The 13,917-nt window shown below is 32.5% G+C and overlaps 1 protein-coding gene and 1 long non-coding RNA gene across 5 annotated transcripts in view; both read left to right on the top strand.

Annotated features, from left to right (window-relative positions):
- Window positions 1–13,917, top strand: part of LOC127704975 (protein lin-9 homolog) — a 35,598-nt gene that overhangs the window by 18,830 nt on the left and 2,851 nt on the right. Inside the window, exons 7-14 of one of the 3 annotated variants that reach the window (XM_052209220.1) lie at window positions 127–260; window positions 798–923; window positions 2,022–2,123; window positions 2,842–2,922; window positions 10,388–10,498; window positions 11,233–11,331; window positions 11,862–11,945; window positions 13,615–13,709. In XM_052209220.1, the coding sequence (XP_052065180.1) occupies window positions 127–260; window positions 798–923; window positions 2,022–2,123; window positions 2,842–2,922; window positions 10,388–10,498; window positions 11,233–11,331; window positions 11,862–11,945; window positions 13,615–13,709 (832 nt within the window). Of the gene's footprint in view, window positions 1–126; window positions 261–797; window positions 924–2,021; window positions 2,124–2,841; window positions 2,923–10,372; window positions 10,499–11,232; window positions 11,332–11,861; window positions 11,946–13,614; window positions 13,710–13,917 lie in introns of all 3 variants that reach the window. The other 2 variants (XM_052209219.1, XM_052209218.1) reach the window with 2 other exon arrangements.
- LOC127704985 (uncharacterized) lies at window positions 3,841–9,878 on the top strand. 2 transcript variants are annotated; one of them, XR_007983596.1, is made up of 3 exons: window positions 3,841–4,626; window positions 5,194–7,846; window positions 8,320–9,878. It is a non-coding gene; the product is annotated as an uncharacterized LOC127704985 (long non-coding RNA). The 2 variants fall into 2 exon arrangements; XR_007983595.1 differs by having other exon boundaries at window positions 5,194–8,169; window positions 8,642–9,878.

The following is a 13,917-nucleotide window of genomic DNA, read 5'->3' as shown; positions in this document are numbered from 1 at the left end:
TTTAACTCTTTTTTTTTAAATGGTATTTTCTGTCTGATTTAGAGATAAGCATACATTTAATGTAATTCTACACTTGAAAGTTTATCATATCCTTTTGAATTTCATTGACATAGCTTGTTTTTTCAGCTCGTTTAAGGAAGCCCCAAGATGGTTTGTTTACTGGTGTTGTAGATGCTTTAGATACAGTATCAAACTCCTACAGAATAACATTTGACAGACCTGGATTAGGAACTCATTCTATACCAGATTATGAAGTTTTAGTAGGTTTTTAAAATACAAATGTAGTTTATTTTATGTGACACATAGTTTTCCCCCCTTTTTCAATGATTTCCTAGCAGCAGTATAAACTGTAATATGGTAAAGAGGGAAGATACTCATGTGACAATTATAGATTGATTGATTATTGGTTGCTTAGCATCCAGTGGCAAATATTTCATGCATATTCAGGACAAGACTAATAAGAAAACAATAGAGTCCAAGTCTGTCACTGCTGTTTTTTGTGCTTTGGCTGAGGACAGACATAATAGTTATAACAGAGTTAAAAGTTGGTTTGTTTATAATCCCTTTTATGCTTGCAGCAGAATATGTAAAATTGTTATAGAAATGTAAATGTACTAATGTTAGTAATTGTGTCAAATATGTAGTTTGTTTCAATACAAGTATACATTATGCAAACTAATGTAAATTTTATAAATTTCAAATCAACAGTTCGTACTTATATGATAAAGACTACCCTTTAAAAAGTGCACAATTTTCATATTGTGAATATGTTTTCTGAGCTACTTGTATATTTTCAGAGTAATGATCCTGATGAGACCATACCATTATCGGCATTTCAACAAAAACACAGACCGCGGCTACAGAATCCATTGTTTTCTCCTCCTAAGTTTGTTCCAAGCCTTGGATCACCAAATCCTGATTTAGTGAGTATTAACAAATTGGTGTAAAGTTTGTTTAGACAGTTTTATAGAGAGTCCTTACAGATCTTTTTAAAATCTATTCAGTTAACTTTATATTGAGTGATGAATGAACAATATATGTTTAACATGCTAAGATGCTCCATAGACTTGAGATGTAAGAAGTACCTGTTTCCTAAAATTGGAGAACTTGGGAAATTCTGAATTCCTATTGAAGAGACTGAAAGAATTTTACATTTGGCAGCTTTGTTGAGGACTGCAGTTAACAAATGACAGACAAAAAATTTCCAAATAAAGTAATAACAGACAATGATAGAAATGATTTCTTACTGATATGTAATAATTATAATTAATTGTAATTGCTAAACAATTTTTTGGGGGGAAAAGAACATCAAGGGACACAATGGCCATATTTTCCAGTAGAGCTACCAAACTCTTCAATTATATATATTTGAAATAAGTGGAGAAAGGACACATCTTGGTGAATTACTGCAATAGACCACTTAAGTGTTTATGTAAAATGAAGTTCAATTAAAAATATTAATGCTTTTCAGGGATTAATTTAAACCAATGGACTTTTTTTTTAAAGAATATGATCGTTCAAATTTTTATTTCATTATCACATCCCTGACAGTGAAATTAGATGAACCAGATCCACTTATCGAAGTGCCTATCTGTTTTGTAGGGAAAAAAACATACCTTTATAGGTTGCAGCTGTTTCACAAACCACTCCTCTTTTAGGGAGATATATAATATTCATAGATATTTTGTTTTGCTTACCTACTGGTTCCCAGATATGATCTCTATGTTTCATATCATAGAGACACACCTTGGGAATGTTACCAGTATAAATACACATGGATAATGGTCAAATTGAATTCTGAGGAAGACCAAAAGTGAAGGGAGGGGTAGTACAGAATTTTAGTATAAAATAGTAGTACATATGAACTTTCCATTTTAGAACATAATTTTTTACGAAACTTCATAGTAAAAGTAGCACAGTTTTAGCCGCAAAAGGAGTTCCTATGGGAAATTGCATTGTTGAGATTACAGAAGTGCAACCTACATGACCTATAGTGAAGTATGTTATGATTTGTTTTACAGGATAATGATCCTTTACTAAGTGGTTCACCATTCAAAGGGAGATTAATGAGTTTAGAAGGAGGAACGTACGGCGGATTTCCTATTAAGTTTCTTGTACAAGTTGTAAGTATAACCATGATGTAAAAGAATGAAATGACATATTGTATTACCATTGCTCATTGCTCATTGCTCTGGAATTTTTTTATTAAAAAAAATAGTTTCTATTAAAGATTGAACATTTCTAAATATAAACATTTCTAAATATACATTTGTACATGTCTTATTGACCAAAGTCAACTCTCCACTTTTAAGTAAAGTTTGCTTTTGAAATTCATCTTGTAAGAGATCATGTGACCTTTTGCTACACTTGGTTATTTTCTTATACTATTGTGGAAAAAAGAAACTGCAGAAGTCTTGGTCCTTAATTATTGTATATTTAAAATGTTTGCTGTAGTCAAAAGAATTCTGTCCAAATGCATATATGTTTGTATGATCCTATTATAAGGGTCATGCCAGACAATCAGAGTATAGTCCAATATCAGTTTCATATTATGTACATGTTTGTACTTGTAGGAACTTTATCTGTATAATCTTAACAGCTTGTATGACCTGAAACTCATATTTAACTGTCATCGCCAATTTTTTATAGGGTTTATATTAAAATTTGATAATTATTTCCATGAGTGTTAGAGGAACTCATCTTAGCTATATGATGAATTATGATGTATTCATAAAAAGTTATAAAAACAGGGTATATTGAATGTACTGTAAAATCAACCCCCAATCAGGACCAACCTTTTTTTTAGACCAGATTTATTTGCATAATTTTCTCAATTTTCAGACTAAGTTGTCAAAACTTTTAACAATTAAGAAGCAATGGATACAGGAATTAAAGGATATGAATACTCAAGCTGAGAAGACAGTAAGTATATTATGTGTAGAAAAAAATATTCCACCTTATGATCAATTGTGTTTATGTGATTACACATGGTACATGAACTTTGCTTGACCTGAAATTTTACATGATTTTAGACCACCAAAACTTATTGTAAATCATATTGTTATAAATTGGTTAATTCACTTATCTCTGGTATATGTACATGGTAAATCTTAAAATTTTATTATAATGTATAGTAATCAAGGTAAATTTAAGGAAATTATTAAACTGAATTAATGTTTTAACTCAGTTGACTTATTGAAAGGCTGTATTTATTTATCAATAAATTCCATTAACAAAACCTTTTTATTTTATCCCAATAAATTGATCTTTTTTATGAATTCATACTTGCAATGTCGCCAAAAATGAATTTATCTGTGTTAATGTTTTAGTTTTTATTATATCTAATGAAATTGAAATATACATACTACACTGGAATTTCAGTTGACGGTATAAAGCTATAGATTCTTATTGATAGTGATGATTTATGCAACAAAGTTTTAGTTTGGATAACTTTCTACATTTGCTTTCCACAGAAGAGACCTGAATTATCTGATGGAAATAGCTTGCCTTTGTGGTTTATGGTTGATTCCAATTGAGAATGATAATTATTATACCCCCTTTAAAAAAGTGGGGGTATACTGTTTTACCTATGTCTGTCCGTCCGTCCGTTGGTCCATCTGTCCGTCCCATGAATATTTTTCGTCGCATCTTTCTCAGGAACTTCATTACTAGGATTTCTGAAATTTGGTTTCAGAGTTTATATAAGTCAGCTATACTGTGTGATGCGTTTTCAGATTCATCACTCAACAACTTCCTGTTCAACGAAACACTTACATCATTTTACACATGACATCCAAGTTGAAAATTTTCGTCACATTTTTCTCAGGAACTACATTACAAGGATTTTTAAAGGCAGTGCTTTAATGCCTTTCTAGTTGCCGGGTTAATCCTTCCTTCCGCGATATCCAACTTATCTACTTAGGGGGTCATTAGACTCCAAGTAGATCCGGAAATGTTGAATTCTCTCCTCTTCTTATTGCGATATAAAATGTTTTTTGTGTCATTTCATTTACATTGGGAAATAGAGAAACGATCATTGTGTTTTGTTAGTTTTAAAAACTTTTGATATATTAGTATTTTGCATTATAAGCAGTCAACCGATTGACAAACTAGAATTATTTGAATTCCGTGTGGAAAGAGCTCGGGTTAATTTCGAGTGTTATCTGCAATCTAGATGTTTATAAATCATTTCAGTCGTTGATATAATAATTAAAGGTCGACTGAACATGAATTATATTATACAATTTAAAGCGCATTTCTGTTTATGCACGTAAACCCGTCTAACGTTATTTTCGCATTTATATAAAGTAGCAAATTATCGTTCCTGAATAGGTGGCGCCGTGGTAGCGGATCCTGTTCCTCTTCTTCCGGTTTCTGCACTGTGCAACTATTTCAGTTATATTTTTAATTAACGATGCCAAATACTTGTTGTTGTGTACCTGGATGTCATTTAAGAGGAGGACATGCATTTCCAAATGACTTAAAAAGAAGGAAAAGTTGGATCAACTCCATGGCCCATACGCAGATTGGACGAGAACACGATGATATCGTGGAGTCCATCTCAATCAGCTGTTGTTTGCAAGGCACGTTTTACTGAAAAAGACTACGTGCAGGAAACTATTCATGGTAAAACTCTATTTTCTTTGTGAAATATATAGTTATATATGTAATCGCCATGCGAATAAACCAAAGTCTGTTTACAACCGCAATTATCGTTTTAGAATAAAAGGGGGTGGGTAATTCAAGACGTCATAATTTTTTGGATTACGATTCAATGTGATCTGTTTGAGATTTTTTGGTGATTGCTACAATTATAATGATTTCTTACAAGAGGTATATCATACTGAGAATTATTTTAGCAGTAATTATGCTAATATAGTAATGACAGGAATGCATAAGCTATGCCTCATACACTTTCTTGAAAAATATCAATGACAATGTTAACAGGAACAAAACAATGACATGCTCTCATCTATATTATTATTTAGGTACAAACAATGTACGTTTGTTGCATAAGTCTCTCATTGATTGTCCTTTGGATTTACATAACATACATTGAATCAGGCAAACATAGTTTTATCCAGATTGTAATGAATAAATCTAGTTAATATTTCGCCAGGTAGTACAAAGTATACATTGTTAATGGAAGTTCATTTAATTATAAAAAAACTAATGTTATATAACCTTTTTCAGGGCGCAAACCCACCATACAGAGACTTAAGTCTACTGCAATTCCCAGCCTATTTTCCTGGACCAAGCAAGAGACTGAATCGTCTGCAAAAAGAAAAATCAGGGCAGTTTCCTATGAAAACAAAAGAACTAAACTTGATGAATATTGTAGTAGATATCTAGAGGAAAGTTTTGATTGTAAAGTTGGTTTTCCTGAAGAAGTCATTCATACTGCAGAAAGGATTTATGACTGTCCACCACCAACTGCCGAGCTAATGTAGAGCTTCACAGATGGAATTACGCAAACACCATTAATGCCTATGTTTTCAGCAGAGAATTTTGAAATGAAGACAGGTGACACAGCCATGCATTTTTATACCGGTTTAGAGTTGTATACTAAATTTTTATTTGTTTTGACCACACTTGGTCCAGCAGCACATTGTTTGAGATACATATATTTTCAAATTGATAGGGTGTCAGTTGAAAATCAGTTTTTTTATGACTTTGATGAAATTGAGGCATCATACAACCAACTTTGAACTGTCTAGATTCTAGATTGAATCTAGTGTTAAGAATATTGTGTATACATGGATTGTTTTTATGTCTAAACAGTGGTGTGAGGCTAACACTTGGCCATCTAGTGGTTTAGTCAGGTATTTTTCACCATCCAACTTCAAATTAAAGTTTCCTACGACTTGGATTATTATTGACAGCACAGATTATCCTGTGATAAAACCTAAAGCTCCTAGAGCTCAGGCAACCTTTTCATCAAATAAAAACAGAAACACTGAAAATTCTTGAATGTTCGACACCTGGTGGTTTAGTCAACTATGTCTCTATGTCACATAGAGCGAATTATTGGACTTGGCAAAACATACAAAATTCTAATAAATCTTATGAATGGAACTGAAACAAAACTTTCATCTGAAATAACATTTAGTTGTTTTATGTTGTGTAATTTTAGAACTTGTATTGTGCCAAAGGATGCATAAATAAAAGTGACGCAATGAATTTTGTTCTGATATATATATATTTACAATTACATGCACATGTAAATTGTAATGCATATAAAAATAAGGAGATGTGGTATGATATTCAGTGAGTTTATCAAACTAAAGTGCATAAGAAATGGGTTAAAGCAGTTACAGGTGTTACTGTCACTGTACAATCTCCAACAATGAGAAAAACTCTTACCGTGTAAAAAATTTCAGAGATCTTACAACTAAGTTTTGTTGTCTCACCTTGACTTTGGTGAATTTTTTATATCTGTTGATGTAAATATAAAAAAGAAGATGTGGTATGATTGCCAATGAGACAACTCTCCACACATGCACAAGAGACCAAATGACACAGAAATTAACAGCTATAGGTCACAGTACGGCCTTCAACAATGAGCAAAGCCCATACCGCACAGTCAGCTATAAAAGGCCCAGAAATGACAATGTAAAACAATTCAAACAAGAAAACTAACGGCCTATTTTATGTAAAAAAATGAACAAATATAACAAATATGCAACACATAAACAAACGACAACCACTGAATTACACTTTTATAGGCTGCTGACTTGGGACAGGCACATACATGTACATACAGAATGTGGCGGGCTTAAACATGTTAGCGGGATCCCAACCCTCCCCCTAACCTGGGACAGTGGTGTAACAGTACAATATAAGAAAGAACTATAAAAATCAGTTGAAAGAGGCTAAACTCATCAGATGGATAAATACAAATACAAGTGGACGTGGTCAGGTAGTTGTACATCCAAACAACAAAAAGACACTAAGTACAAATCTGAGAGTACTCGCAGTTACTGACAGCTAGTTCAAAGCCACTAACAACTGATAAAAAAATCTTGCATCTAAGACTAAATTATCAATCCGTAAGCTCCCTTTAGAATTTTATAAATTTTAGATTTTACATTTCTGAGTTATGGGGTTTTATTCATTAAAAAAGGGGGGATTTTCCAGTTTTTGGACAACAACTCAAAAATGCTTTAAGCAGTTCACATGAAACTTTGGTGAATTATTTATAGCTATTGATGTAATCTCCCTATTGATTTTCATAAATTTCAAATATGACATTGAGAAGAAATTGAACTTTATTTGTTTATAGTCTGGCAACAGATTTATTAAGTATTGCACAACAGCACAGTGTATTTCACAACAGCAAGAAATCTTTAATTGAATATAAATTCAATTCATATAACCGATTTCAAGTTCATTGACTACATTTATTCAGAAACTATAATATGTCAAATATTTAATTACAATCCAAATTCAGACCTGTATCAAGCTTGAATATTGTGTCCATTTTTGCCCCAGCTGTTCAGGGTAGTACCTCTGCGGGTGTATCCAGCTGCGCTCAGCGAATCAGTTTATTTCTTAATTAAGAACTTTTTATACGACCGCAAAAAAATTTTTGTGGTCGTATATTGGTATGATGTTGGCGTCGTCGTCCGAAGACACATTAGTTTTCGCACTCTAACTTTAGTTTAAGTGAATGGATCTCAATGAAATTTTAAAATAAGGTTCAATACCACAAAGGGAAAGTGGGGATTGATTTTGGGGGTTATGGTACCAACAGTTAAGGAATTAGGGGCCAAAAATAAGCATTTTTGTAACTTCCAGACATAACTTGTGTGTAAGTGTATGGATCTCTCTGACATTGTACCACAAGGTTCCATATCACAAAGGGAATGCTGGGATTGATTTTTTGGGGTAATTGCCTCCAAATTTTAGGAATTAGGGGCCAAAAAGGGGCAAAAAACAAGCATTTTTATAGTTTCATGACAATAACTTGTGTGCAATTCTATGGATCTCTCTGACATTGTATCACAAGATTCCATATCACAAAGGGAATGCTGGGATTGAATTTGGGGGTAATTGCCTCCAAATTTTAGGAATTAGGGGCCAAAAAGGGGCAAAAAACAAGCATTTTTCTAGTTTCATGGCAATAACTTGTGTGTAAGTGTATGGATCTTTATGAAATTGTACTACAAGGTTCCATATCACAAAGGGAAAGCTGGAATTGAGTTTGGGGGTAATTGCCCAAAAAGTTTAGGAATAAGGGGCCAAAAATAAGCATTTTTCTAGTTTCCAGACAATAACTTGTGTTCAAGTGTATGGATCTCTCTGAAATTGTACTGCAAGGTTCCATACCACAAAGGGAATGCTGGGATTGATTTTGGGGGTAATTGCCTCCAAATTTTAGGAATTAGGGGCCAAAAAGGGGCAAAAAACAAGCATTTTTCTAGTTTCATGACAATAACTTGTGTGTAAGTCTATGGATCTCTTTGACATTGTATCACATGGTTCCATATCACAAAGGGAATGCTGGGATTGATTTTGGGGGTAATTGCCTCCAAATTTTAGGAATTAGGGACCAAAAAGGGGCAAAAAACAAGCATTTTTCTAGTTTCATGGCAATAACTTGTGTGTAAGTGTATGGATCTTTTTGAAATTGTACTACAAGGTTCCATATCACAAAGGGAAAGCTGGGTTTGAGTTTGGGGGTAATTGCCCTAAACGTTTAGGAATTTGGGACCAAAAAGGGGCCAAAAAACAAGCATTTTTCTAGTTTCCAGACAATAACATGTGTTCAAGTGTATGGATCTTTATGAAATTGTACTGCAAGGTACCATACCACAAAGGGAAGGCTGGGATTGAGTTTTGGGGTGATGAATCATAAGGGGGTTCAAAAAATTTTGGGGGGATTCTTTTTCCTTTTTTTTCTTTAAAATTTTCCATTTTAAATTGGTTATTTCTGATTTATATATAAAAGCAAATAATAATGATATGGTTTGAATAGGTAAATTAAATTTTTTTAAGTATCTTAGACCACTTTCATTCTGTGTCAGAAACCTATGCTGTGTCAAATATTTAATTACAATCCAAATTCAGAGCTGAATCAAGCTTGAATGTTGTGTTCATACTTGCCCCAACTGTTCAGGGTTCGACCTCTGCGGTCGTATCAAGCTGCGCCCCAGCGGAGCATTTTATTTCATTCATAAATTACTTTATGCTTGGAAATATAATTTTGCTTGGAGTTGAAAGAGTTGACATGTTGCAATGTACATTTACTCTACATAGTTCTATGGTACCAAATCAAAAGTTTATATAAAGAAAGAAGTCAAAGGTTTCCCATCATAGTTTAGTTACATACATTTTTTTTGTACCTGAGGTCGTTGAATATAGATCATTATATAAATAAGGAGATGTGTTATGATTGCCAATGAAAAAACTAAGGATTTTCTTATCCAAGGAATAGATTACCTTAGCCGTATTTGGCACAACTTTTTGGAATTTTGGGTCCTCAATGCTCTTCAACTTTGTACTTGTTTGGCTTTGTTACTATTTTGATCTGAACGTCACTGATGAGTCTTATGTAGACGAAACACACGTCTGGCGTATTAAATTATAATCCTGGTACCTTTGATAACTAATTTGACTATAAACATAGATAAAAAAGGTACAAACTGGACATAATGCACTAGTTCATAAACAAGTGAGAACAATCGCCTTCATATAGTGCTCAGAATATGACATTCATAAAACTTATTCAATATCATTAGAGAACTCTAAATCTTAAATACTGAAAGCCACCTCTGATAAGTACACTGTACTATGCAAGATAATGATATAACTGGACTTAAAATACACACAACCTGTAATTAACTGCCTTTACAGCGCTTTCGTGCTTTGATTGAAATTTGGTTTCAGCGTTTATATAAGTCAGCTATACCGTGTGATGTGTTTTCAGATTCATCACTCAACAACTTCCTGTTTAACGTCAAGTATTTGGGCGGGGGTATCATCAGTGAGCAGTAGCCCACAGTTTCTTTTGTTTGAAATGTTTTGAAATTTATACAATAGACAGTACAGTTTGATGTTATTTTGGGAAATTTGACAGTTCTGTAGTTACCATGGTTTAATATGAGAAATACTGTAAATTCAGAAATTAATGTAAATAATGCAACTGGATGAATATCTCAATAATAAGAACTTGCATTCTGAAATCTGACACAAATATTTGTATGCTACTTTTCAAGTAATTGTTATAACTATTCTCACATTTTGGTCTGTCGTGTGGAAATCACGATAATAGATGCACACAATCATTTCTGAATTTATGGTAGTTCTTTTAAGATTTCTAGATGAAAATTTAAAGGTAATGAAAACATATTGTTTATAATCTAATTAACAGAAGTCTTTCCAGCAGCCTCTTTCTCAGGACTTCCAACAGAAATATGCCAACATAGTGTTAGAGTTGGACAATGTCAATAAAGAATTAAATGAATACTTGATTGGTGTGCAACACTACTGTCAAGAGGTGAGATTAAGTAATGCATTACATTCAACTTTAGATACTCATGTATGGTGTCTATCATTCACAAATTTACAATTATCATTATAAGTTTTTAAAGATAAATTCTTTCACTTTTAGGCTGAATACTATTATTATAAATGTGTGAATTGATAATTTAGCAAATAGACATCTTACAATGGTTCAACAAAAACAGATAATTTTAGCTATATTGTGCGCTATTTCTTTTATAGTAAATTAAAAAGTATCTTGTATAAAACAAATGCACATAATAAAAAAACTGAATTAGAGACAGGCAATAGAGTAGTGTTTATGTAGTAGCAATTCTTAACATCATATTTTTAATCCAAGAAACACAAAAGTATGGAAACATAAGATGAAAAGTCAATCTCCAATTCTGTTTATTTGTGAGGGCTGTTTCAGGAGTAATTGTAGGGGGCAGATTAAGTATTCTTATTAAAAAAAAAAAACTGTAAAGTTATTAGAGCAGATCCCAGAGTAATAGTATTTGTTCCAGAAAAACATGTCATAAAAAACTTCCATTATATTTAGTAGTATGTGCTGTTCCAGGAGAAATTGTATGGGTGATTAGAACAGCTGGTCTCATAATAAGCTTTAAAATCTGTTTATTTGTAAGGGATATTCCTGATTAATTGTATGTAATATTGGGGAAGTGGCTGTGGTGTAATTTGATAACTTGAATTATGTTTTGTTCATGTGAACATGCTATTGTCTTTCAGTTAGCACCAGAGCAAGGATTAACACCATTTGATCAGCCATCAGAAATCAGAAAACGATGTGACGAACAGGCTGAGGAAATGGTTGATAGAATCAGTCAGGTTTGTAGATAATCTCTGACACAACAAGATATGTATATTTTAAAGAAAACCCTATTACCTTTTTCAAAACATGTAACATCTAGTTTGAACCATGCTTATCTGAAGTACCCTGGATTCATTATTATTTGTTGGATACCAATTTTTGGGGGATTTCATGGGTAAAGGTGAACCACAAATTTATATGTTCAAAATTTCTACAGGCTTTTATGTAGACTTTTGGTAAAAGCACGAAATCAAATATCCGCTAAAATTGGTACCCAAGAAAATATATGAATCCGCAGTACATGTGTGCTAATCATAAATTCTCAAATATACTTTTGATTGTTTTATTTTAATTTGCAGCATAGTTATTGATGTTAATATTTTAGTTTTATTATCAGCATTTAATGGTTACTGCTTCCATAAGAGGACAAAAAAATGAATAACAACTTTTTAATGAAAAAGGTTAGAACCATTGTCGGTATACACTTATTGTGTGATGTATTATCTGTGTTTTAGCTATTGACAATACTTTTAACATTTATTTGCAGAATATGTTCCACAGTAAAAAGACAAAGAATCACAAAGTCATCGATCTCATTTCTAGTCTCACCTCTCTCATGTTACAAGTACAAGTAAGTCTGCATGTAATATTTAGTATTTCACCAGTGAAAGAAGGAACTTCCTTGTATTAAAAAAAGAGGCAATAAAAATCAAGTCAAAGAAAAAGGACAAAATAACAGTGGTCTACAAAACACTGCTGAAAAAGAGACAGAAAAATGCTATCCTCACTTAAAACTGTGGGTGATCTAAGGTAGTTGTCCAGGTCATTTTTCTCTATTGCACCGATTGCTCCAGACCACCACTTTAGTGGGGAATCTTGCTCTTGCAGTTTCATTGAATCTACTTTTGGTTAATTTACATGCAAATTGTATAAGAACTGACATCTTTTCAATTGAAATCAAAACTTCAAAGAAAATGCATTGATTCTTCAATAAATAAATTACAAGTAACACATACCGTAGAAAGGCTTGTATAGTCCGCGGTTTTATTCTCCAAAATTGGACCTTCCAGACGGGGTGCGGACTATAGAGTACAATAAGCAAGAAATAAGAGAAAAATTTCAATTTCGCAGTCGAGGTGGTTTGTTTACGTTCCGCCATCTTTGTTATTTCTATTGTAGAGGGCGCTCTTATCATTTTTCAAACTAATAATTTTAACTCATCCATATTAATAAGTTATTTCTATTCAATATCAAATTAATACTGATAAATATAAAAACTAAACCTTTCATTACAAATTTCTCGTTTCTTTTCAATGCATTGGTTGAAATAAACTGGTATCTGCTCGATTGAAACGATACAAACATAGTGAAAAAGACAACCGTAAACCAGCTTAGAATTTGTAAACTACAAAACGAAATCGGTTATTGTTCGTTCCGTTTTGGTGTTTCATACTGACTAATATGGTTTGTATTAGCTTAAGACCCTTCAAACATTAATGTGATAGATATATTAAAGACTGTTTTACAAAAGGATGGAACTGTTTTACTTTCAGTCGTATTATAGTGATATCTGTTATGTAGGGATTTCGACTCTCACCAGTTAATTTCTTCTTTTACACATGCTTTTTAAACTTCCTGTTTAAACATACACAAGTTTCTAAATTGTTTTTTAAGTGAATTAAACTTATTTTAACAATCATGAAGCGTTCTAGAATCATCTACAAGCAGTTTCAGCTTCTGTTTGATGATGGAAAACAGGTTTTTCCAAGAAAATGCCGCAAACGACCGCACAGATTTGAAATTACCGGAGTTTCATTAGACCTTTTCTAACAGTTACAAAAAGTTTTTTTACCTAAAATTTCGCGGGGAGAAGGGGGTGCGGACTATGTACCAGTGCGAACTATACAAGCCTTTCTACGGTATATATTTGTTTGCTTATCTGTCCAAGGTCATATCAATGATAACCAATATATTTAATTAACATATAGCTAATAATTAGTTGAGATGGTGTCTCCAGTTACAGAAAACAAACCAGACACAGTTACGCTTGCTCTCAATGGATGATGGTTGACTCTGTAGGAAAGAGATCTTCACCATTTTATATTTTATTGTCATTGCTTTTTATATCATATCACTGTTGACCTAGTGAAACTTTTGCTGTTAAAGGATAATGCTTCTGTTATTTAGAAGAAAGAAAAACAAGACAACTTAGGCATGCATTAGTTTTAAAAGAAAAAGTATTGAAAAAAAATAATATATTTTTACACACTGCATTTTGTAAGTATCTTTTTTTGTTTCAGACATTTTCAGAAACAGAATTTAACTCATTTGAATTCAAATCATTGCAAGACACACTACTTGATATTAAAGGCAAGCTGGATGGTAACAGTATTAAGTGAGTATATTCAATATATTGTCTTTTTTATCTGAGTATTGAACTTAAATTGCTTATCAAAGTTCCTACCATTGTCTTTAAAGTAGCAGGTTTAATAATTAAATTTGTTTTATCCATTGTCTGTCATTTGTTAGACAAAAAAAATCTACAGTACCTTCTTCAGCATTTAACATATATGTATTTGGATTACAAAATTTGACAAAGCGTC

This window comes from Mytilus californianus, unplaced genomic scaffold (genome assembly GCF_021869535.1).
Source record: "Mytilus californianus isolate M0D057914Y unplaced genomic scaffold, xbMytCali1.0.p SCAF_6, whole genome shotgun sequence".
Taxonomy (NCBI): domain Eukaryota; kingdom Metazoa; phylum Mollusca; class Bivalvia; order Mytilida; family Mytilidae; genus Mytilus; species Mytilus californianus.
The sequence above is the reverse complement of the archived record's forward strand: the minus strand, read 5'-3'. Positions and strand labels throughout refer to the sequence as shown.